At 37.0% G+C, this 26665-nt stretch overlaps 1 protein-coding gene across 1 annotated transcript in view; it reads left to right on the top strand.

Moving 5' to 3' along the window:
- Nucleotides 1-5028: 5028 nt before the first annotated feature.
- LOC141556652 (protein amnionless-like) overlaps nt 5029-26665 on the top strand; it is an 84510-nt gene continuing 62873 nt past the window's right edge. The window contains exon 1 of the mRNA XM_074291110.1: nt 5029-5137. Coding sequence (XP_074147211.1) covers nt 5089-5137 — 49 coding nt within the window. The 5' untranslated portion in view covers nt 5029-5088. The remainder of the gene's footprint in view (nt 5138-26665) is intronic.

The following is a 26665-nucleotide window of genomic DNA, read 5'->3' as shown; positions in this document are numbered from 1 at the left end:
TGCCGGGCAAGTGACTTTAACCTTGTTTGCTCTCCTGCTTCTCATCTACAAAATGAGTTATAGAAGGAAAAAGCAAACCATTCTAGCATCTTTGCTAAGAAAACCCCGAATGGGCTCACAAAATATATCTCGTTGTAATAATCACCCAGACAAGTTTTAAATTGGCTGCCTTACTAATAAAGATCCAGAGACTTGTAGTCTTTCATCCTGCAAAGAAATGGACCTATCCTATGTTGCAGATTGGACTTGAATAGCTCTTTTTTAATTAGCCTCTAATCTCTCCCCTTTTGCAGATTAATTTTAATTTTCCCAGTCTGGTATCACCCCACCTAGTCCAAATCACATTATAAGATAGTTCCATCTTCTCCTGTGCTAGCATAAGACTACAAAATTAGAGGGGTTTTCTTGTTTGTTTAGTTGAGCAATTTAATCCTCTCAACAAGGCAGCCAGTTGAAGACTGGTCTAGGTGAATATTTTGAACACATGATAAAGGTGTTTATTTGTCTTTGTTTGCCTCTTCAAGGAGAGTTCTTTTTCCATTTACCAACAACTTGTTTGTCTTTTGGTTTTATTTATCATAAGATTGTCAAGATGAATACGATTCACTTCCTCTGGCAGTATGTTCACTCCTTGGTCCTTAGTCAAGAATCTCACAATATCTTACCAACATTATATTTCTATATAAATCTGAACCTTTGATGGCTCTAGTCTATCATTCAGGAATTTGTACCATTCAAAATTCTCTCCCTCTCTCTCCCCTCCATTTCCTTCTCTTTCTGTTTCGTTTTGTCTCTCTCTCTGTGTAACTTTCTTCCTTCCTCCCCTTTTTTCTCTTCTTTTCTCCCTCCTTCCTTTTCTTGAAGTATGAAGTATGTCTGCAAACAAATCAAATCTCTTACAGGAGATATTCAGCATCACACTCAGCATTCTCCCAGCCAATTGGGAGTCATGTCTCCTTCCTGCTATGCAACATATAGCACAAGGCTATTCAGGGCATTTTCCAAAAGGGTGTTAGCTGTACAAAAACAACAACATTGTAAATAATTTTAAAGAATTAAAGCCTATGATAAATAAAATAAGGAATCATGATTCCAAAGTCCAAGAAGGACAAATTCTACTTGCCTCTAGGCAGGATTTAACACTAGAATGAGACATATTTGGAACCAATGTGAGCCTTTGTTTTGATCGACTTCATGAAATTTTGTTACAAAGGTTTTTTGTTTCTTTTTTTTTTTTTTTCACTTGGGAGGAAGTAAGAGGCAGAACTTTTCCCAATGTTAACAAAAGAGAAGAAAACATGGGGAGCTAGAAGAGATTACAGATAAGTAGGATAACTTCTAAGTTTATATTCTGGATTTATTATTTATTTGAAAAGCAAGCTCTACACACTAGAGATTTGCAGTTGCAAATGGAATACTCCTTTTGTTTGATGTTTATTAAACTCAGAATATAAAAATTAAATAAATTTTTAAAAATTTAATGCTACAGGTGATGAGGGGGTCTCACTCACTTGGCATCCCTTTCCATCAAGGACAACTTAAATTGTTAGGAATTTTTTCCTTTTATTCAGACTAAATCTATACCCAAGTAACTTAATAATAACAATTCTAGTTAGCATAGTCTATGGCATGCCAGTAACTTTAGAAATATTATCTCACTTGATCCTCACAATAATCCTGGGAGGCAAGAGCTCTTATGATTCCCATTTTATAGTTGAGAAAATTGAGACACATAAATGTTAAGTGCCTTACTTGCTAAGTCATACATCTAACAAATGTATCAACTCTTCCTCATTCTAGACTCAGCATTCTACTCCATTATCTGCCTACTTTTAATTTCCATTCATTGCTCTTAATTTTACCTTCTTGAGGCACATAGAATAAGTCTAAATCTCCTTCCACCTAGCATCTCAGAACTGAAAGGAACCTCAGAGGCATCTGGTCCAAACTATACTCAAACAGGAATGATTTTGACATGACAAGTGGTCATTGAGCTTCTGATAAACAAAATTGCTCCTAGCCTTAAGATCGATAGCTTCAAATATTTAGCACAAAAAGAGCAAATTTTCACATTAGAATATTACAATTATCTCAAAATATATCACAATTTAATTTTAGAATATTACTAGCCCAAGAGAGTTTAAAGATGGTCTACATTATTTGAATGAGGACGCTGAGACCTGCTAGGTTAAAAAACTCCACAATCAGTCAAAACTACTCCCTTCAATTTTGCATTCTGAAAAGTACTACCAAAGAATCAGAGAAAATAGTGAGAATATAGGTATTTTAAGCTCTATTCTTATAGTCCTTAGCAGCCCTATTCAGTGGGAATGAGGTGCTCCAAGAATGCCTAAATCACAAAATTGTTTCTTTCAACTGCTATTTTAAAGATTCAACTTTCAACTACCATGGCTTATTTATAAGATCACAGACTAGAAAGGACCTTAGAGAGATCCATCTAGTTCAACTCCCTCATTTAACAAATGAGGGAATTGAACCCCGAGAAGAGATTTGTTCCAGCTCCCACAGTTAGTAAGTAACAGAAGGGGGCTTTGTTACCCAGGTTGGCTGACTCCAAAGTTAGTATTCTTTCCAACCCTCCCTGGAGAGACACAAAGGGGAGACAAACACAATCTAACAAAGGCACTACTCAGAATGGTCTCTTTTTTAATTATAAAGAAGTTCTGCCTACATAGGTTTGGGCTTACTGAATTTTTGAGGCAAGGGAGAAAGAAGTCACTTCCCCACATTTTCAGTTTGTCAAGCATTTCTGTTTTGTGTCTGGGTTCTATAAATGGATTCTCCCACTGCTTTCATTAGCTATTACATATTGAAATGGGATCTTGACTGCTTTTGTATTTCTTTTTCCTTTCAGGTCAAATTAACCTACTCATTCAGAATTACTACTAATAGTAAATTCATACTTAACCATTTTATGGTTTACAGGCACTTTTCCCACAACAATCCTATTAAAAAGATATTATAAGAATTATTCTTACTACTAATAGTAAATCCATACTTAATGACTGTATAGTTTACAAAGCACTTTCCCCACAACAATCCTATTAGATAGATATTACAAGAATTTTCCTCTCTCTCTTTCACCCCTCCATGTGGAATCTGTCTCCAAGGTCCATTGATGTAACTTTTATAAAATGTCATGTTGAAGCCCCCTTCTCTCCTCTAATACTATAAATTCAAATCTGGTTTTGAAGAAAGGACCCCAAACTCTAAAACTCCTTGAAGGAGAAAATCTTCAACTCTGTCTCAGTGAGGGACCCCGCCTGAGGGAAACAAGAGAGTTTCATTCTGTTATCTAGATGGGGTTGATTCAGTCCTGAGCAAAAGAATTCCAACCTTATTGAATTAAAGAAACTCATTCAATTCTATTCACATTCCAGCTCAAGCTGAAACCCAGCTAGTAGATGAGCCAACTTGGGCTGTCCCAGCCCCCACTAAGACCCAATATAATAGCTTTTCAAAGAAAGTTTTTTGCAGATGGACCTTAGCAACTCCCTTTACTTCCAGGACCTTCTGTCCACTGAGAACTACATTCTCAATGCAAAACTCCATTTTCCATAGATCTGCCACTATAAAAGTCAGTCTCTGGGTAAACTGATTTTGCAACAAATATTCGGGAATGAGTGAATTCTTTCACTCCTAGAATCTGTGGCTGATTTAAAGGGGATTCTTAATAGCTCTCTTATAACCACTAACCTTTAGACCACCAGGAATCTAGACCATTCAAACAGCATCAGCTTCTATCACTTAATAGCTGTGGGACCCTAAGCAAGTCATTTAACCCTGTTTCCCTCAGTCTCCTTCTCTGTAAGGAAGAAGGAAAGGACAAACCCCTACAGTATCTCTGCCAAGGAAACCCCAAGTGGGGTCACAAAGAGTTAGACATTACTGAACAACAATATTATCAGGAGGGAAGCCAGTGAGATGGGCAAGAAAAGATAAAGAGAAGGCTGAGATGCAGGGAAGGCCTTCAATTTAAATTCTATTGCTACTAAAATATTCCTAGCCTGGGAACCTAGACACTTGGACAAATCATCTCTCTATGTGCATTTTTCTCCTCTGTCAAGTGATGTTTGATTATTTAGTGATGATAGCACATATTTCTATAGCACTTTGAAGTTTCCAGGTTTTTCTTATCTGTGAAATAATACAAGTATTATTGTCCCATTTTACAGATAAAGATGTCAAAACTCATAGACTAAAATGATTTGTTCAAGATCATGTAGGTAGTAAGTAGATTCATGTGTATAATGAGTAAATAGTACTAACCCCTACCCAGCTGGCAAAATCATGAGAATGATTCAAAGAATGGATATAAAAACTCTATAAATATAAGAGGTTGTTATTTCTGCTATTGGTTTGGAACTTTAGGTCTGATCTAGGATATCAGAAGTGATACTAGAGTATTGAGCTTACAGTTAGAAAAACCTCAGTTCAAATCTTACCTCAGATACTTATTATCTGTGTGACCTTGGGCAAAACACTTAATCTCTGTGACTTCAATTTTCTTATCTGTGAAATGAAGATAATATCACTTCCCTCCCAGTGTTGTTGTGAAGGTCAAACAAGATAATATATGTAAAGTGTTTTGCAAAACTTAAAGCACTTTAGGCAACTTAAAGCAATTAAAGTTGTCCATTTATATCATTCTCATTCTCATTACTATTTCATCAATGTAGAGAATCCCCAGTGAGGAGCTGAGGTCTTTGTCACCTATTCTGCAACTTGTAGCCTTGGAGAGTATTGTGGAGGCCCTAAAGGTTGAGTGATTCAGAGCCAGTCTATAAAAGAAACAATGCTTGAATTTAGATCTTCCCAATTCCCAGGTTTTCCTTCTGTCAGGAGCCAAGGAAGATCCTTGAGAATGAGGGTAGAAGGACTTGGTCCTTAGAGCCAGCAAGAGCCTGTCAATGTGTAACTGGCTGAGGATCTCCTGGTTGCTTCCTGGCCTCCTCAGGGTGTTCCCTCCTAGGTCAGATCACATGGATCTGAGGAGCCAGAAGAGTCCAAAGTCTGGGAAGACTCACAGAAGCAGAAAACAGCCTCAGGTCCCTGGGATTGTATGTAATGGAAGGCTGGCATCTTCCCATTGTTCTGCTCTGTCTCCTGTTCTGCGGTAAGTTTGTTGGGCTGGGAATCAGAAAACATGAGATTAGGAGCCAGGAGACTGGGTCTGGGCAGAATTTCCTAAATACAGAAGATGGGGGGCTGGGAGGACTGGGTGGGGTTATGGAGACAGGAGTCGGACAGCTGCAAATAATTTGGATGTGCTGTGTGAAAGAAAGCTATAGACCACCCAGTCCAGACTTATACTAATGTTTTGAATAAGGCTAAGGATTGCTCCTATTCCTGTAGCATTTTAAAGTATATAAAATCTTTTTCTCTTGATCCCTATGATGTAATGTCAAAATCTCCAGACTTAGAATCAAGAAACCTGGGTTCAAATCCTGGATTTGTAATTGTATGACCTTGGGCTTGTCCCTTCCTCTCTCTGAGATTCACTTTCATAATCTGTAAAATAGAGGAAAGAAGAAAGAAGGGAGAAAAGATTTGGACTATTCAATTCAATACACATTTGTCCTCCTTATCCTCCAGGAGCAAGGGAGACATAAGATAAAAACAGATAGGCAAACATAAAGTACATGCAAAGTAATTTCAAAAGAGAGAGAGAGAGAGAGAAAATAGGTCTAGACCAACACTGCATGCCATCTATCAAGAGAGGCAACATGATTTAGACATAAAGGATGACACCATAAATTAATTAGAAGAGCAAGGAAAACAATACCTGTTAGACCTAATAATAAAGAGCATTAATGACTGAATAAGAGGGATCACAGAAGAGAAAATAGACCAGTGAGGTCACATAAAATAAGAAGTTTTTGCACAAACAAAGCAACGCAGCTAACATTAGAAGAGAAGCAAGTAAATGGGGAAAACAAATCTATACAGTAGAGAAGTGATATTAGAGTATTGAGCTTACAGTTAGAAAAACCTCAGTTCAAAGCTTACCTCAGATACTTATTATCTACTAACATCTCACTTCTATGACTTATACAAGAAACTTGCAAAAAATTTGTAAGAATAAAAGCCATTCTTTATTGGATTATTATCCAAGACTATGAATGGCAGTTTTCAGAGAAAGAAACCCAAACTATCAATAGCCATATAAGAATAGTCTAAATCACTAAAAATTAGAGAAATGACAAAATAACAACAAATAAAAAACTTAAAACATAATGAAACATGTTACCTAGCTCTTGAAAGAAAGGTGATGGATTCATTGAGACATTTTTGGGGGCTTTGGTCAGTGCAGGAATTTGTATTTAGGTGTTTATAACAGAGGGGTTATTTTTCTTTCTTAATAGAAGGGAAGGGAAGAGGTGAAAGGGAAAGAAGGTGAATTTTCACTAATTTTAAAAAGTCCATTTTTAAAAAGAAAAAGTCAGTTTGGGAAGGATAAAAGAATTGTCAAGTAGCAGCAAAAATTCAGTTGAAGTTAAGTAACATAATTTTATAATAAAATCCAGTTGCATAACTTTTCCCTAGACCATTAAGTTGCCCATGAATAAAAACCTAGAAAGCAAATGATGAGGGTAATACCAGGTTGGAGTTTGCCAAGAGTGGGGATAGAAAGATTAGGCTAGGGGAGGAATTCAAGGAGAGTTTATAGTGAACAGTTGAACTAGTCAAACAAAGGGGGTGGGGCGAGAATGTGATGAGAAAGAAGTGAGATTAGAACAAAGGTGATGGACTGGAAATGCAGGGCAGGACAGAGGAACTGGGGGATCATAGTGAGGATAAGGAATAGGTTCAGGCAGAGTTAGACAGAGGGAGAGATTTAAAGATAGAAAATTTGGTCAGAGGGGAAATTGGGAGTACTGGTCTATGGGAGATAGAACAATTTATAGGTTCTCTATTTGTATTATGGCAGTATTGAGGTAGGGGACATAGAATTTTAGGAAGCTGATGAATTGAAAATCCAAGATATTCAAGGAGATATGAATTTGTATATTGAAGTGCCCAATTATGAAGATAGGGGTCAAGATAATAGGTAATGAACTCCTTGAGAAAGAAAGGAGAATGAAATGGAGGTCAGTAGATGACTGGAACAAGAAATTAGACTAGGTGACAAATGTGGATTGAGTGAAATTCAAATTAATGAATGAATGTAAAAGTATATAAAACACCTTTATGCCGGGTGTTATACTAAGTTCTGGAGATGCAAATACAAAAATGAAATATAGTCCTTTCCCTCAGGATCTTATTTAATGGGGGAAGAAAACACACAAAAAAAGGAGGGTTGCCCAGAGGAAGGGGGGAACATAAATTGGAGTCATAAGGGAATTGATTGACACTTCCTTTCTAGAAATGGCTGCTAATGTGATTACTATTCTGAGGTAGAGTTGGAAAGAGAAGGAGGAAGGGAGAGGGATGAATACCAACAGCTTGGCATGAAGATAATGTGATAGGTCTGGGAACTATTCAAGAGCCTAGAGTCCCAGGAAATAGAGCTTTGAGCTCTTCAAAAGAAGAGAAATTGCCAAATAACAATAGCATAAGAACAGTTTGGAAATAGGACTGGGGAACAAGGAATATATCTAACTTTCCTTCCCAATATAGTACTTTGGGGGGCATCTAAGAAGGAGTACCTAGTATTGGAGATGATTTTCTGAGGTGGAATGTCTTATGGGGAGAACCAAGCTTTCTTTAGTGCAAAGAGATAGACCATGTGAAGTGAAGAGACTGAAAGGTAAACATTAACAAGAGGGCAAAGGGAAATATGAACTATGGAAGATGAGGACTGTTGGAGGTGGGGGAGAATACATATAGAAATAGGAGGAAGAGAGGATTTTCACCTAAGTCAGTGTTGATTCTGAATCACAGGAGAGGAAGCAGAGGCAGGAGCTGGGACTAATTACACCATCACATGGGGGAATGACCAGGTATCTATGATATCTGAGTATCAAATCTCAGAGGTCCAGGTTTTGAGATCCCAAGAACAGAGGAAGACAAAAGTGAAAGGAAAGACAAATCTAGGAGTAGATTGAAATCCCATTCCAGGAGATTCTTTTTTTTTTTTTTTAATTTTATAATTATAAAATTTTTGACAGTATATATGTATGAGTAATTTTTTATAACATTATCCCTTGTATTCATTTTTCCAAATTTTCCCCTCCCTCCCCTAGATGACAGGCAATCCCATACATTTTACATGTGTTACAATATAACCTAGATACAATATATGTGTGTAAATACAATTTTCTTGTTGCACTTTAAGTATTAGATTCCAAAGGTATAAGTAACCTGGGTAGATAGACAGTAGTGCTAACAATTTACATTCATTTCCCAGTGTTCCTTCTCTGGGTGTAGTTGTTTCTGTCCATCATTGATCAACTGGAAGTGGCTTGGATCTTCTTTATGTTGAAGATATCCACTTCCATCAGAATACATCTTCATACAGCATTGTTGTTGAAGTGTACAGCGATCTTCTGGTTCTGTTCATTTCACTCAGCATCAGTTCATATAAGTCTCCCAGGAGATTCATTTGTTGCAAGCACTCAGGTTGCAATATCTGAGTTCCTTGGTACCTCACCCCTCTCTCCACCTGAAGCCCCTCAGATTCAGATCTGTGATGGCTTAAATAGATGGATGAAGTAAAAACATTATTAGAAGAAAGGATGCTATGCAAAGGTATACCTTTAATGAGGATTTTTTAATGTCCAAGGGACCCTAAGGCTGAGGTGTGAAATGGCTTAAAGTCCCTTCACAAATGGTCTTCTTGGCCTCTTCTCCATATTTTCAGTTATGTTTTCTACAACAAGTGGCTAGACAGCCTCTGTTTCATGATTTCAATTTTGAAAAATTTACTACATTGACAAGACAGCTCATTATGCTTTTGGGCACTCTTATGGTTAAAGAAAAAAATTTTAAGGTAACTTGTTGCATATAAATATTGCAGTGGATAGAATATTGAGTTCAAATCCAATCTCAGATACTTCCAGTTGCAGAATCCTGAGAAAGTTGCTTGACTCACCTGTTTCAGTTTCCTCAACTGTAAAATGAGATTGTATTGGTAAGAATCAAATGAGATAATATTTGTAAGGCACTTAGCACATGCCTGACACAAAAAGTGCTTAATAAATGCTTCTTTCCCCTTCCCTTTTTTACCTTCTTCTTGAGACATTCCTACAGAATGAGTACACTTTGAACACCTAAGTCTATCTTGTGGACACTATCTGATTAATACAGGAACTTTAATATTTGATACCTCCCCAGGGATATGATCACTAATTCCATCTTACAAGAATCTAAGTTCACAAGGCTTTAAGAAAAATAAATAGTACTCAGGTCAGAGTCCCTAGAAATACTTGCTTTAATCACTTATATAGAAGTGTCAAAATCACACTCTGCAGCTACATGCTGAGGGTAACTCCCAGGTTACAGACCTAGCCAACCAGATTAAAACATAATTGGAAAATGCTTACCAAAATAATAAAAATACAATGCAACACAGATAATATTAATTTGTGGTTTTCTAAGTCAATATATACAGTCTTCAAGGATGAGGTTTGTATTTGAGTTGGATACATACCAACTCAATACCAACTTTAGGGGATACCTAAAGGTAATTCCTTTTTGTTCCTGCTTCATTCCGTTGCTTCTGTTTCTGCTCCTGTGGCACACAAACCTTCCTTACCATCTTCTTCAGTAACCCTGAGCACATAAATATTACTGATGGCTGGCTCCCTTCACAGACTGCTCTGGAAAGATTTCTCCGCTGTCCTGATTTTCAAGGACTGTGGCTCACATCTCCTGCAATTCTCTTCACCCCCCAGAAGATGGTAGTCATTCCCCTTCCCACGATCCAAAATCCCAGAGTCACTTATTTATAATTACAACTCAAAAGCTGTTCCAAGAGTCATTTCTTTTTTGTTTGTTTTGTTTTTATTTTTTATTTTTTACAATAGTCATTTCTAAAGTTATTCCTCTTCTTACATTTCTTTTTAATTTAATTGATTTTTTTTGTCCTTTATCTCCTTCATTTGTGAATGGATCTCTACCCAGTGGATCATTATAACAAAAAATTTAAATAGGCAAGGAGAGAAGAGCAGTTCAACAAAACTAAACAATTTGTCAGTTGAGTCTGAGGATAGACACAATGTTTCAAACCCAAAGTCATTCAACTCTGCAAGGAGAGGGGAGATACATTTTTGTCATTCCAAGCTTGGTTATCAGAATTACAAAGTGTTAGTTAGTTATTCTTCTCATTTACAGTGCTTATTATTGATATTGTTTCTTGGTTCTGCTTCCTTCACTTTGCATCCATTCACATAAATCTTCAGAAAATTTTCTGAATTTCTGAAAGATTTCTTTTCCCACACATCAAAATTAGGCCTCCTGTCCCACTCCACTCTGCAGTTCTAAATTCAAAGTTAATTTTTGGAGTCTGGTATCCACTTAAATGGTTCATATCCCAACTCTACCAATACCTTCTGTGGGTCTCAAAGCACAGAAAAACATTCCCATCTTTCTCCCCCATTGCTTCTCAGATTATTGCAATTCCCTTTGGGGTGTGGGATCAAGGCAGAGCAGAGAGAAGGCTACTCAGATGACCTGAGGTTACTTCCTCAAACAGCCTGGAGGAAGAGAGTCATGGGCCCTTGGGGGAGGCAGAGAGTAAGTTTCCAAATTACATCAGTTGAGACACCAAGTCAGACATGAACAAATCTGTATGCTATGTTTGAATTATGTGAGTGCCTTTGACAAGAGTTACATTCTTTAAAATTATTAAGAACCTCTCAAAAATCTTTAGGAAGTTGTGAAATGGGTGGAGGGGAATGAGAGAATTGGGGTAGAACTTAGACCCAGCTTGGAGTCTTAATTTTTACTCACTCTCTCTCTGGTCTTAATTTTGCAATTTGACTGTGGACAAGTTGCAAAATCTCTCCATAAAATGAATATAAAATGAGTATATAATTCTCTGACCTTATTATATATATATTTTTAACTGAGGCAATTGAGGTTAAGTGACTTGTCCAGGGTCACACAGTTAGAAAGTTTTAATTGGCTGAGGTCACATTTGAACTCAGATCCTGTGCACTACCCATTGTGCCATCTAGCTGCCCCTAGGCTTATTACTTTTGAAGATTGCTACAAGAATAAAATGAACAAAGTAAATGGAACTCACTCTGTGAGCTGTGTATTGTCTCCTAGCTGGTCTCCCTACCTATGTTCTCTCTCCTCTTGAACAAATCCTCTGCACAATTGTCAAAACAATATTTCCTAAAGCATAGGTCTAACCATGTCACTCACCTGCTCAATAAACTCCAGTGGTTCACCACTGCCTGTAGAGTCAAGTACCAACCCCTGTATTAGGTACTTAAAACTCTTTCCCACTTTTATCACACATTTATACTGTTCATTTAATTTTTGGTCCTGTTAAACTGTCCTTCTTGTTTACACATAACATTCAATATCTGGTCTCTGGGCTTGTGATCATACTATCCCTTCATGTCTGATATACTCCTACCTCAACTTCTCCTCTTGGAATCCCTGGTTCCTTCAAAACTCAGTTCCAGTGTCAAGTCTTTCCGGCTTCCTCCCTCATCCCATTCAAATTTTTGTTGTTATGTCCAATTCTTCAAGATTCTTTTTTTTGGGGGGTTTTCTTGGCAAAGATACTGGAGTAGTTTCCTTCTTCAGCTCATTTTACAGCTGAGGAAATTGAGGCAAATAGGGTGAAGTGTCTTGCCCAAGGTCACACATTAAGTGTCTGAGGCCACATTTGAACTCAGGTCTAGGCCCAGAGTTCTATCCACTAAGCTGCCTAACTGCCCTAGTCCTTGTTTTGCATTTATCTTGTATATACTTTTAGCCATACTTGTTGGCTCCCCTGTTAGGGCAGGGATTGATTCATTTTGTCCTTTTATCCCTGATGACTAATATAGTAACTGACACAAAATAGATACTTAATAACTGTTTGTGATTGATTGACTGACCTATCCTATCTGTAAAATGAAAGGTTTAGGCAAGAATATTTAACACCTTTTAGTTATGCTGTTCTATGTTCTTTGATTTTAAGGCCTTTTAAAGCAATGTTTTCAGCTTTCATCTCCCCAGATTTCACCGCAGACAGCCTTCCCTCTACAAGTCTCATTCAGAATTCACTAAATTGTTTCTCAGCTGTTCAGATGAGGGAGGAGGAAATGGGAAGAGAAGAACAGCGGTATATGCTGGGAAAGCACGTGAAGTTTAGGGTCAGAAAAATCTGGGGTTATTTTGAATCCTATCTCGGCCAGTAACCAGCCAGGTGACTAGCCAGGTGACTGTGGATCTTAGATTCTGGATCTCTAAGGTCCTTGCAATAAAACTACAACTTCATAGACTTAAGGTTCCTTCCAACTCTGACATTTGGTGACTAGCATTCGCCACTGCTGGAGTCCCTTTCCAAGAGCATGAGGTGGGACAGGATGGAAGATGCCAATTGGGCAAAAGGTTGGAGAGCAAAAAAATGTGAATGTCTTTGCAGAAATGGAGTGGAGACAATCTCTACAGCTACAGCTCTTCCATACCTCCACTTTTGCATTTAGCTGTTTATTGAAGCAGGAAATGCTTCCTGAAGTTGGGCTCTAGCTTCTTGTTACATAGACTTGTGTGAAGTTGGAATGAGCATCATCTTTTCGATAAGAGTTGGTGGGGGAGGACAGACTGGCTTCCTGATAAATGACTGAGGAGTGAGGTAGAGGGGATAAAGAAGAAACAGGAAAAGAAAAAAAGAAAAGGGAGGGAAAGAGGAAGGGAGGGGCAGGCAGCAGGCCAGACCCTCTGCTGGAATTCATATCCTTTAGGATCCTGGAAAGTCTGTTCCTATCTCTCCCTTTTTGGAATTCTTCCCTCCCCTGTCTCCCTTCTTCCCTCACCGGATGGTGAAGTTGGGTCAGGAACTATTCCAAAACAGCAGGGGTGGGTGAATGGAATTTGAGCTTGTGTCCCACTGAGAACTTTTCTATTTATGTCAAGGATTTACAGTTTTGGCAACTATATCAGTTGAGTGGGGGAATGGAGAAGATAATACTACAAATAACAATAATAATAACTGGTATTTATATGGCACTTTAAAGTTCACAAAGTGCCTGACAAATATTTTATTAAATTAAAAATAAAATTATTAATCATTTTATCCTCCCAACAATCCTGGAAGGTAGGTTCTATTATTAAGCCCCCTTTTACAGCTGGGGAAACTGAGGCAGACAGCTGTTGCCCAGAGTCACATAATAATTTTCTGTCTGAATTATAAACCTAGAGCTGGAAGAGACCAGCAATATATCTAATCCAATCTCTTCATTTTACTTGGAAGCCTAAGGAACTTCCAGTACTTTGTACAAACTTGTACAAAGTCTCAGATTTACACAGATTCTAGAGGCAAGGCTTTTCCTCTTGTTATCACTCCAACTTAGCCTCTAGAGACTTGGATTCAAATTCTGACTCTAAAACTTCTTAGCTATGTAACCATGGGCAGGATACTTCATACCTCTGAGCCTCAGGTTTCTTATCTATGAAATGGGATTAATAAAACTGACCTCATTTGCTGAATCACATTAAGGAAAACCTTAAAGAACAATAAAAATAAGAGCTATGATTTTTCATTATTCATTAGTCACTGGAACTAATAATTTCTAGGTTTGGAAGCCAAGAAAAAAGGGGGGAAAAAAACAATATTTTACTCAACTGCTATTTTGCCCATCCCACTCATCTCCTGGAATGTGTAGCTCATTTACCACAGGGGAAAAAAAAATTCGGCACTGCTTTCAGTGGGACTCCTGGATCCTCCTTTCTGGTCAATAACAAGAGTGTCTAACTAAGATTTAAGACAGGTTGGTTCCAGTCCCAACTCTCTGATTAACTCACTCTATCAGCAAGCCTTTCTCTTCTGAACTTTAGTCCACTCCTTTATAAAATGAGGGGGTTGTTGTAATAGAAAGAAGACTAAATTAAGAGTTAAAACACTTTGGTTCTGATTCTGGCTGTTACTACCTGTGTGACTTTGGGAAAGCAACCCACTTTGACCCTCAGTTTTCTTATGTGGAAAATGGGAGGATTGGAGTAGATCACTGGTGTCAAACTCAAATAGGAATTAGATCATTAATGTTTATGTATGGATCCCTATGGATTACATATTGACTTGGTTTTTAAAATATAATGTATATGGTAAATATATCATGTTATACTCATGTATGCTAATATATAATATATACTAAATATACTATACAATGTATACAATATAATACATAAGTATGTCTATAATAATATATGTGCTATATATATTTATATAATGTAAATATACTATATAATGTATACAATATAATACATAAGCATAATGTCTATAATGTATAATATGTATAAATATATATAACTTATTATATTTTTGGTTAAATATTGCATTTTGCATGAGGGAACAGTGTATTTGACACTCCTAAACTAGATGACCTTTGAGATCCTTTCCAGCACTAAATTCTAAAATTCCATGGTTTCTAAGGTTTCATCCAATTCTGACATTCTTTGTTTTTTCATTTCTTCCTTTGGGCCATATATTTACTCACTATCAAGAAATGAGGATTAAGAGTATTGGATTGGGGGAGCTGTGTAAGAAGCCAGTACAGGAAGGTTGGAGGCAGAGGGTATAGAAATATTTGCTAGAATGAAGTTCGTGGATTCTTGGTATATCTTACCTATCCCAACACTGAAAATAGCTATAATTGTGTGTGTGTGTATGTGTTTATATCATACCCTTGGGTGTGGACATGTCTCTTAGCTAACCAATCCCTCTCCCCCCCCTCCTCCTCTCTCTCTCTCTCTCTCTCTCTCTCTCTCTCTCTCTCTCTCTCTCTCTCTCTCTCTCTCTCTCTCTCTCTCTCTCTCTCTCTCTCTCTCTCTCTCTCTTTCTCTTCTCTGTCTCTCTCTTCTCTGTCTCTCTCTCTCTCTTCTCTGTCTCTCTCTTCTCTGTCTCTCTCTTCTCTGTCTCTCTCTCTCTTTTTCTGTCTTTCTCTTTTATCAACCTGTCCTCATGCTGACATATATAGGTTTGTTTTGTTTTATTTTGATCAGTTTTGTTGAGGGTGGGAGGCAGCTGTGGCCATTGCCATATTGTGGTTATTCAAGTCTCTCAATATGGTAGTGGTCAACCCAGATAGGGAGGTGATGCAGTCCTCCTATTCACACTGTAGCTCTCCACTAAGGTGCTTCCCATTTACACAAAATCAGTCACAATAATACCATTCATTCTTTTATTTTTAAAAATAAGTTGATGTCTTCTCTTTCTTTCCCTTCCCCTCCCAGAAAATAAATAGTATTGCAATGAATACCAACTATATAACAAATTGGAACCAAGCCTGTTAGCTGGTGTTAGATCCCAAATACCAGGGAAGACAGATTTTTATGCATTACAAGAAAAAAATAACAGGATATAAACCAAGATCCAAGATTACATGATCTGATTTCTAAGTGGAGGAAAGATTAAGGACTTTTTGAGTTGGGAGGGAGATGAGATGAAATTCTACCAGCAGATAGAATTTATCAAAGAATAAAACTTAAATCTCAAAATGAGGTCAATATAAATAGTATTTTTTGTGTGTAAATACCATTTTCTTATTGCACAATAAGCATTAGATTCCGAAAATACATGTAACCTGGGCAGACAGATATTAGTGCTAACAATTTACATTCACTTCCCAGTGTTTCTTCTCTGGGTATAGCTACCTCTGTCCATCATTGATCAACTGGAAGTGAGTTGGATCTTCTTTATGTTGAAGATTTCCACTACTATCAGAATATATCCTCATACAGTATTGTTGTTGAAGTGTATAGTGATCTTCTGGTTCTGCTCATTTCACTCAGCATCAGTTGATGTAAGTCTCTCCAAGCCTCTCTGTATTCCTCCTGCTGGTCATTTCTTACCGAGCAATAATATTCCATAACCTTCATATACCATAATTTACCCAACCATTCTCCAACTGATGGACATCCATTCATCTTCCAGTTTCTAGCTACTACAAAAAGAGCTGCCACAAACATTTTGGCACATATATGTCTCTTTCCGCCTTTAGTATTTCTTTGGGATATAAGCCAAGTAGCAGCACTGCTGGGTCAAAGGGTATGCACAGTTTGATAACTTTTTGGGCATAGTTCCAAATTACTCTCCAGAATGGCTGGATTCTTTCACAACTCCACCAACAATGTATCAGTGTCCCAGTTTTCCCACAGCCCCTCCAACATTCATCATTATTTGTTCCTGTCATCTTAGCCAATCTGACAGGTGTGTAGTGGTATCTCAGAGTGGTCTTAATTTGCATTTCTCTGATCAGTAGTGATTTGGAACACTCTTTCATGTGAGTGGATATAGTTTCAATTTCTTCCTCTGAGAATTGTCTGTTCATATCCTTTGACCATTTATCAATTGGAGAATGGTTCGGTTTCTTATAAATTAGGGTCAGTTCTCTATATATTTTGGAAATGAGACCTTTGTTAGAACCTTTGCTTTTAAAAATATTTTCCCAATTTGTTACTTTCCTTCTAATCTTGTTTGCATTAGTATTATTTGTACAGAAACTTTTTAGTTTGATGTAATCAAAATCTTCTATTTTGTGATCAATAATGATCTCTAGTTCTCCTCTGGTCATAAATTCCTTCCTCCTCCACAGGTCTGAGAGGTAGACTATCCTCTGTTCCTCTAATCTGTTTATGATTTCATTCTTTATGCCTAAATCATGGACCCATTTTGATCTTATCTTGGTATATGGTGTTAAGTGTGGATCCATATCTAATTTCTGCCATATTAATTTCCAGTTTTCCCAACAGTTTTTTCCGAATAATGAATTTTTGTCCCTAATGTTGGTATCTTTGGGTTTGTCAAAGATTAGATTGCTATAGATGTACCCTTTTTTGTCCTTTGTATCTAATCTGTTCCACTGATGTACCGGTCTATTTCTTAGCCAATACCAAATGGTTTTGGTGACTGCTGCTATATAATATAGCTTTAGATCAGGTACACTTAGACCACCTTCCTCTGAGTTTTTTTTCATTAGTTCCCTTGCAATTCTCGACCTTTTATTCTTCCATATGAATTTTGTTGTTATTTTTTCTAGGTCATTGAAATAGTTTCTTGGGAGTCTGATTGGTATAGCACTAAATAAATAGATTAGTTTGGGGAGTATTGTCATCTTTATTATATTCGCTCGGCCTATAAATAGTATTTTTAAAGAGAAAAATAATCAGTACAGCTGACTGATATGTTGAAAAAGTCCTAAGATGTGTGAAATGTAAAATACCTGTTGACCTCTCACCTGCACAAAGGAATATGGTGAAGTCTCTTTTCATATCTCTTCATTCATAGCTTCATTAACTCTTAAAGATAAACACTTAAAAATGATAATGTGAATGCAAAAAGAATCATAACATTTAAGAGAAGGTAATATTAGAAATAATCATATTTACTTGAAAGAAGGCAAAATCATGAATAAAAATATAACAATTCACCTATAAGCCTGGATTACACTTTTCTAAGAATGAATGCAGTGTCTAAGCAGGAGACTTGGGTGGAACACCCCTAAAAATTCTAGAAGGGAGGCATATGCATAGGAATGGGACATTCTGATTCCTGGAACAATCCAGGATTTGAGACAGCAGGGCTTGAAATCCTTGATCTCTTTAGAAAACAATCAAACATGTCACCTGCTGGGCAAAAATGCTTCTCTGCTATCTACTCCTCTTCTGGACCTCACAGCTCTCCTGCTGGATGTCATTATTCTGCTACTCTCATGCCACTGAATAGGGTCAAACTCTTAGCATAGACCAACCCTCCTGTCAAGATTCTGGGAAAGATTTAGGCTCTTTTGGCAAAATGCATCAGTATAGCTTAAAATAGCTATAAAATCCATCTTTCCACTTCTTCTTCTCCTCTGTCACTTATAGAGGGTGATAAAGAGAAACAGAGACATCCTTGAGAGCTTTCCCCTTTAGCAGACTTTAGATGGTGCAACAGGGCAAAAAGCCCACATAACGCTTAAAAAGTAAAGAATTCTGTTTTCTTTTGATAAATTCTAGCAGCTGCAATCTATCTGGATGATTCAGTCAGTAGTCTCAAGTGATTCACTCTTTCTCCAGTCAGTCAGCTCTTGGCAAAGCAATGCCTCAATTCTAAATAATACAACACCTAGAAAATTAGCTACAAAGGCTCTCTATAACCTCATCTCCTCACAACGTCTGTAAGTAGCTTCCTCCATTGTGTCTTCTATCCTTTTTTCTTCTGTTTTTAACTTTCGCTTCTGCTTCTAATCTTCACCTATTTGCCATCTGTCATCTTCCTACCAACCTACCACCTTACTATCTCACCTGCCTACCATCTCACCTACTAGTAGCCCGTCTCAGGGCCTGTTTCTCCAAAAAGCTGGGCATGTCCATCAGTAGAGTTATTCCTTTCCCCAGTGCTGGTCACTGCCTTCTATAATTTCTTGATCTTCATTGTGATTCTTACCATATCTTCCCATAAATCCTTCATAAAGGATATGTCCAATATGTGGGAAGCCTTTCTTTGAGGCTTACTAATATTTTGTGGAAACATACAGATGAGAAATTGGAAACAAGATAGGAAACATGTTAACATGTGTGATCGTACCTAACAATTTTGGGTTGGAGCTATTATTTCATCAGTACAAGAAAACACCTAGTGAAAAAATTCTTTTCACCAATTCACTGACAACTGTTTCATGTCTTCATTTTATAGAGGTTCCTGGGGCACTAAAACATTGAGTGGTTTGTCCTGGGTTTCCAGCTTGAGTCAGGGAAGAAACATGAGCCCAGGTCTTCCTAATTCTGAGATCAGCTACTCCATTTAGATCAAAGGTTCTTTTTATTTTTTTATTTTTTTCTTTTTTTATTTTATTTTATAATTATAACATTTTTGACAGTACATATGCATGGGTAATTTTTTACAACATTATCCCTTGCACTTACTTCTATTCAGATTTTTTCCCTTCCTCCCCCAACCCCCTCCCCCAGATGGCAAGCAGTCTTATATATGTTAAATATATTACAGTATAATTTAGAGACAATATATGTGTGTAGAACCGAATTTTTTGTTGCACAGGAAGAATTGGATTCAGAAGGTAAAAATAACAGTTTACATTCATTTCCCAGTGTTCCTTTTCTGGGTGTAGCTGGTTCTGTCCATCATTAATCAATTGGAATTGGATTAGCTCTTCTCTATGTTGAAGAAATCCACTTCCATCAGCATACATCCTCGTACAGTATCATTGTTGAAGTGTATAATGATCTTCTGGTTCTGCTCGTTTCACTCAGCATCAGTTGATGTAAGTCTCTCCAAGCCTCTCTGTATTTCTCCTGTTGGTCATTTCTTATAGAACAATAATATTCCATAACATTCATATACCATAGTTTACCCAACCATTCTCCAATTGATGGACATCCATTCATCTTCCAGCTTCTAGCCACTATGAAAAGGGCTGCCACAAACATTTTGGCACATACAGGACCCTTTCCCTTCTTTAGTAGTTCCTTGGGGTATAAGCCCAGTAGTAGTATGGCTGGGTCAAAGGGTATGCACATTTTGATAACTTTTTGGGCATAATTCCAGATTGCTCTCCAGAATGGTTGGATTCTTTCACAACTCCACCAACAATGCATCAGTGTCCCAGTTTTCCCACAGCCCCTCCAACATTCATCGTTATTTATTCCTGTCATCTTAGCCAATCTGACAGGTGTGTAATGATACCTCAGAGTTGTCTTAATTTGCATTTCTCTGATCAATAGTGATTTGGAACACTCTTTCATATGAGTGGAAATAGTTTTAATTTCATCATCTGAAAATTGTCTGTTCATATCCTTTGACCATTTATCAATTGGAGAATGGCTTGATTTCTTATAAATTAAAGTCAATTCTCTGTATATTTTGGAGATGAGGCCTTTATCAGAACCTTTAACTGTAAAAATTTTTTCCCAATTTGTTACTTCCCTTCTAATCTTGTTTGCATTAGTTTTGTTTGTGCAGAAACTTTTTAATTTGGTGTAATCAAAATGTTCTATTTTGTGATCAATAATGGTCTCTAGTTCTCCCTTGGACACAAACTCCTTCCTCCTCCACAAGTCTGAGAGGTAAACCATCCCATGTTCCTCCAATTTATTTATGATTTCGTTCTTTATGCCTAAATCTTGTACCCATTTTGATCTAATCTTAGTATGTGGTGTTAAATGTGGGTCCATGCCTAGTTTCTGCCATACTAATTTCCAGTTTTCCCAGCAGTTTTTCTCAAATAATGAATTCTTATCCCAAAATTTGGGATCTTTGGGTTTGTCAAAGATTAGATTGCTATTTTTATTCACTATCTTGTCCTGTGAACCTAACCTATGCCACTGATCAACTAGTCTATTTCTTAGCCAATACCAAATGGTTTTGGTGACTGTTGCTTTATAATATAGCTTTAAATCAGGTACACTTAGACCACCTTCCTCTGACTTTTTTTTCATTAGTTCCCTTGCAATTCTCGACCTTTTATTCTTCCATATGAATTTTGTTGTTATTTTTTCTAGGTCATTAAAATAGTTTCTTGGGAGTCTGATTGGTATAGCACTAAATAAATAGATTAGTTTGGGGAGTATTGTCATCTTTATTATATTCGCTCGGCCTATCCAAGAACACTGAATGTCTTTCCAATTATTTAAATCTGACTTTATTTTTGTGGCAAGTGTTTTGTAATTTTGCTCATATAATTCCTGACTCTCCTTTGGTAGATATATTCCCAAATATTTGATACTATCGACTGTTATTTTGAATGGAATTTCTCTTTGTATCTCTTGCTGTTGGATTGTGTTGGTAATGTATAAAAATCCTGAGGATTTATGTGGATTTATTTTGTATCCTGCGACTTTGCTAAAATTCTGAATTATTTCTAATAGCTTTTTAGCAGAGTCTTTGGGGTTCTCTAAGTATACCATCATGTCATCTGCGAAAAGTGACAATTTGATTTCTTCATTTCCTACTCTAATTCCTTGGATCTCTTTCTCAGCTCTTATTGCCAAGGCTAGAGTTTCTAGTACTATATTGAATAGTAATGGTGATAGTGGGCAACCTTGTTTCACTCCTGATCTTACAGGGAAAGGTTCTAGTTTATCACCATTACATATGATGTTTACTGAAGGTTTTAAATATATGCTCCTTATTATTTTAAGGAATAGTCCATTTATTCCTATACTCTCAAGCGTTTTTAGTAGGAATGGATGTTGGATTTTATCAAATGCCTTTTCTGCATCTATTGAGATGATCATATGGTTTTTATTAATTTGATTATTAATATGGTCAATTATACTAATAGTTTTCCTAATATTAAACCAGCCCTGCATTCCTGGTATAAATCCCACTTGGTCATAGTGTATTATCCTGGGGATGATTTTCTGAAGTCTATTTGCTAATATCTTATTTAATATTTTAGCATCAATATTCATTAAGGAAATTGGTCTATAGTTTTCTTTCTCAGTTTTCGATCTACCTGGTTTAGGTATCAGTACCATGTCTGTGTCATAGAAGGAATTTGGTAGGACTCCTTCAATCCCTATTTTTTCAAATAGTTTACATAGCATTGGAGTTAGTTGTTCTTTAAATGTTTGGTAGAATTCACCTGTAAATCCATCTGGTCCTGGGGACTTTTTCTTAGGAAGTTGGTTAATAGCTTGGTCTATTTCTTTTTCTGAGATGGGACTATTTAGACTACTTACTTCTTCCTCTGTTAATCTGGGCAAGCTATATTTTTGAAGGTATTCTTCCATTTCATTTAAGTTATCGAATTTATCGGCATAAAGTTGAGCAAAGTAGCTCCTAACTATTGTTCTAATTTCCTCTTCATTAGTGGTGAGTTCACCCTTTTCATTTTCAAGACTATCAATTTGCTTTTTCTCTTTCCTTTTTTTAATCAGGTTTACTAAGGGTTTGTCTATTTTGTTGGTTTTTTCATAAAACCAACTCTTAGTTTTATTAATTAATTCAATAGTTTTTTTACTTTCAATTTTATTAATCTCACCTTTTATTTTTTGAATTTCAAGTTTTGTGTTTTTCTGGGGGTTTTTAATTTGTTCCTTTTCTAGCAATTTTAGTTGTAAACCCAATTCGTTGGCCCTCTCTTTCTCTACTTTATGCAAGTAGGCCTGTAGAGATATAAAACTTCCCCTAATTACTGCTTTGGCTGTATCCCACACATTTTGGTATGATGTCTCATTATTGTCATTTTCTTGGGTGAAGTTATTAATTATGTCTATGATTTGCTGTTTTACCCAATCATTCTTTAGTATAAGATTATTTAGTTTCCAATTATTTTTTGGTCTATTTTCCCCTGGCTTTTTATTAAATGTTATTTTGATTGCATTATGGTCTGAAAAGGATGCATTTACTATTTCTGCCTTACTGCATTTGATTTTGAGGTTTTTATGCCCTAGTATATGATCAATTTTTGTATAGGTTCCATGAACTGCTGAGAAGAAAGTATATTCCTTTCTGTCTCCATTTAGCTTTCGCCAAAGATCTATCATATCAAACTTTTCTAGTATTCTATTTACCTCTTTGACTTCTTTCTTATTTATTTTGTGGTTTGATTTATCTAATTCTGATAGTGCAAGGTTGAGATCTCCCGCTATTATAGTTTTGCTATCTATTTCCTTTTGCAGCTCTCTTAATTTCTCTTTTAAGAATTTAGATGCTGCACCACTTGGTGCATACATGTTTAATATTGATACTGCTTCATTATTGATGCTTCCCTTTAGCAGGATATAATGCCCTTCCTTATCTCTTTTAATTAGATCAATTTTTGTTTTTGCTTGATCTGAGATGAGGATGGCTACTCCTGCTTTTTTGGTTTTGCCTGAAGCATAATAGATTCTGCTCCACCCTTTTACTTTTAGTTTGAATGTCTCATCCTGTTTCAGGTGTGTTTCCTGTAAACAACATATAGTAGGATTCTGACTTTTAATCCAGTCTGCTAACTGCTTCCTCTTTATGAGGCAGTTTGCCCCATTCACATTTATGGTTAGAAGGACTAATTCCATATTGCTTGCCATCCTATTAACCCCTGCTTATGCTTTTCCCCTTTCCTTCCCTTTTACCCTCCTATCCAGTATTAAACTGGTAAACAACACTTGCTTTTCACAGCCCTCCCTTTTTAGGATCCCTCCCCCACCTTAAAGATCCTCCCCTTATTTTATCCCTTTTCCTCGAAATTACTGTATTCCCTTCCCCTTAGCTTACTCCTTCCCTTTCACTTTTCAATGAAGTGGAAGAAGTTTCACCATAAATCGAATATGTCTATTGATACACACTATGTTCATCTCCCTCCTTTCTTTCTCTCAGATATAATAGGTTACCTTTGCCTCTTCATGAGATGTAGTACCACCACTTTATACTTTTTTATGATATAATCTCCTTTCCACCTCTAGTTTCTAAGACAAATTGTACATATGTTCTTTACATATTTTTTTGACAGAAGTATAGTTCTCAAGATTTCTTTTTACCTTTTTTAGAAGTCTCTTGAGTTCTGTATTTGTAGATCAAACCTTTTATGTAGGTCTGGTTTTTTCATCAAAAATAGATGGAATTCATTTATTTCGTTAAATGTCCATCTTCTTCCCTGGAAAACGATGCTCATTCTTGCTGGGTAAGTTATTCTTGGCTGCATACCAAGTTCCTTAGCCTTTCGGAATATCATGTTCCAGGCCCTGCGTTCTTTTAATGTGGACGCTGCTAGATCCTGGGTTATCCTTATTGTGGATCCTCCATATCTGAATTGTTTTTTTCTAGCAGCTTCCAATATCTTTTCCTTTGTCTGATGGTTCTTGAACTTGGCCACTATATTTCTTGGCGTTTTGATTTTAGGGTCCCTTTCAGTAGGTGATCGATGAATTTTCTCAATGTCTATTTTACCCTCTGTTTCCAAAACGTCTGGGCAGTTCTCTTTGATAATTTCCTCGAAAATGGTGTCCAAGCTCTTTTTTTCCTCCCATTTTTCAGGGAGTCCGATTATTCTCAAATTGTCTCTCCTGGATCTGTTTTCCAGGTCTGTTGTCTTTCTGGTAAGGTACTTGACAGTCTTTTCAATTGTTTCATTTCTCTGGTTTTGCTTGACTCCCTCTTGGTTTCTCCTTGAGTCATTCATTTCTACTTGTTCCAGTCTAATTTTCAATGATGTATTTTCTTCACTCACTTTTTTTATATCTCTTTGTAATTGTCCAATTGAGTTTTTATCTTCTATGGAATTTTTTTCCATTGTATCCATTTTATTTTTTAGAGAGCTGATTTCTTTTTCCAGCTCTCTAATCCTGTTTTCCTTGGAGTTGTTTACCTTTTCCAGCTCACTAATCCTGTTTTCCTTGGAGTTGTTTACCTTTTCCAGCTCACTAATCTTGTTTCTCAATGATTTGATTTCTTTATCCATTCTGTCTTTGAATGCATGGGATGACTTCTCCAGGCTCTCTTGCCAAGCTTCTCTTTCCTTTTCCCATTTCTCTTCCAGCTCTCTTGTGAGAGCCTTTTTGATTTCCTCTATGAGGTTCTTTTGTATTGAGGAGCAGCTTATATCCCTCCCAGGGGATACATCTGGGGACAGTCTGTTCCTAGTCTCCTCAGCATTTGAAGTCTGCTCCCTCTCCACACAGAAGCTGTCAATGGTTAGAGCCCTTTTGAATTTTTTGTTCATTTTGTCAGAGTAGGAATCAAAGAAAACAAACTGACAAGAGAAACAATTGGTCTGTTTTGCGGGGGGATAGGGCTGGATGGTATTAATGGGCTTCCTCTACAGACTGGGGGTAGGGCAGCAGAGAGCCACTAACAGAACAGCAATGACTGTACTGATTCTGCGCTCTGAGGCTCTGAGAATTCACCGAGTCAGTCCAGGTGGGGGTTTGGGGTGGCCGGGCTCTGAGAGACACTGGCTTTCTGGGGTTTTAATCTTCACCTCCGGTGTTTACACCCTCTCCACTGCTCCTGGCTTGCTGCCAAGACGGAGCATCCACACTGGGGCAAAAGCCCTTTCACAGAAACGGCAGAGATCACACCCCTCCCCCTCTGGTCTGAGCTGTGTGAGCTGCCTGTCTTGCTCTGGCTGTCTGCCCTCAGTCTGCGCCCAGTCTGATTGACCCTCCCCCGAACAAACACAGACCTTTTCTGGCGACTTTCAATGATGTCTTCTCTTGGTGATAATTTGTGGATTTCTTTCTGGGTCAAGCATTAAGTCAGAGGCTTGTCATGAAGTAAGTTCTGAGAGAAAACGAGGAGCTCAAGCAGCTGTCTGCCTCCACGCCGCCATCTTGGCCGGAAGTCCAAAGGTTCTTTTTAAAATAGTATTTTATTTTTCCAAATATATGCAAAAATAGTTTTCAACATTCATCTTTGCAAAACCTTATGTTCCAGATTTTTCTCCCTCTTCCCCCCCAGATAGCAAGCAATACTATATAAGTTAAACATGTGCAATTCTTCTAAACATATTTCCATATCTGTCATCCTGCACAAGGAAGTTCAAAAGGGAAAGAAACACGAGAAAGGAAAAACAAAACAAAACAAAACAAACAAACAAACAAACAAAAAAGAAACCCAAGCAAACAAATAACAAAAAAGGTGAAAATACTATGCTTTGGTCCATATTCAGTCTCCATAGTTCTCTCTCTAAATGTAGATGGCTCTCTCCATCATAATTCTATTGGAATTGCCTTGACTCACTTTATTGTTGAGAAAAGCCAAGTCCATCCCAGTTGATCATTACATAATTTTGCTACCACTGTGTACAGTGTTTTCTGGTTCTGCTCACTTCACTTAACATCAATTCATTTAAGTCTTTCCAGGCTTTTCCAATATCATCCTGCTGATTGTTTCTTATGGAACAATAATATTCCATAACATTCTCATATCATAACTTAGTCATTCCCTAACTCCAGGGGCATCCGCTCAGTTTCCAATTCCTTGCCACTACGAAAAGGGCTGCTACAAATATATTTGCATTTGTGGGTCCTTTTCTCTTTTTTGTGATCTCTTCGGATTATAGACTTAGTAGAGACACTGCTAGATCAAACTGTATATAGTTTTATATCCCTTTGGGCATAGTTCTAAATTACTCTCCAAAACACTTGGATCATTTCACAACTCTACCAATGATGCATGCATTAGTGCCCCAGTTTTCCCCATATTTCATTTTTCTGTCATTTTAGCCAATCTGAGAGGTGTGGTACTCATGGATTGTCTTAATTTGCATTTCTCTAATCAATGGTATAGATCAAAGCTTCTTAAACTATGAGTCATGATTCCATATGGGGCCATATAACTGGATTTGGGAGGTGGTTAATGAAATTAAGATTTATCAATAAATGTTTGATTTTTATACCTATTTTTATATATCTGTATACCTGGGGTCACATAAAAATTTCCTGGGTGAAAAGAGATTCTGATTGGAAAAAACTTAAGGAGCCCTGATTTAGATCAATGGAACAGGCCAAACATAGACTGAAAGCTCTTTGGGAGGGGACTGTTTCATTTTTGTCTTTATATACCTAATACAGTACAAGCACTTAATAAAATCTTATTGATGGGTAATAAAAACACAAT

This window comes from Sminthopsis crassicaudata, chromosome 2 (assembly GCF_048593235.1).
Source record: "Sminthopsis crassicaudata isolate SCR6 chromosome 2, ASM4859323v1, whole genome shotgun sequence".
NCBI lineage: Eukaryota > Metazoa > Chordata > Mammalia > Dasyuromorphia > Dasyuridae > Sminthopsis > Sminthopsis crassicaudata.
This window is presented reverse-complemented; position numbering and strand designations above follow the sequence as displayed.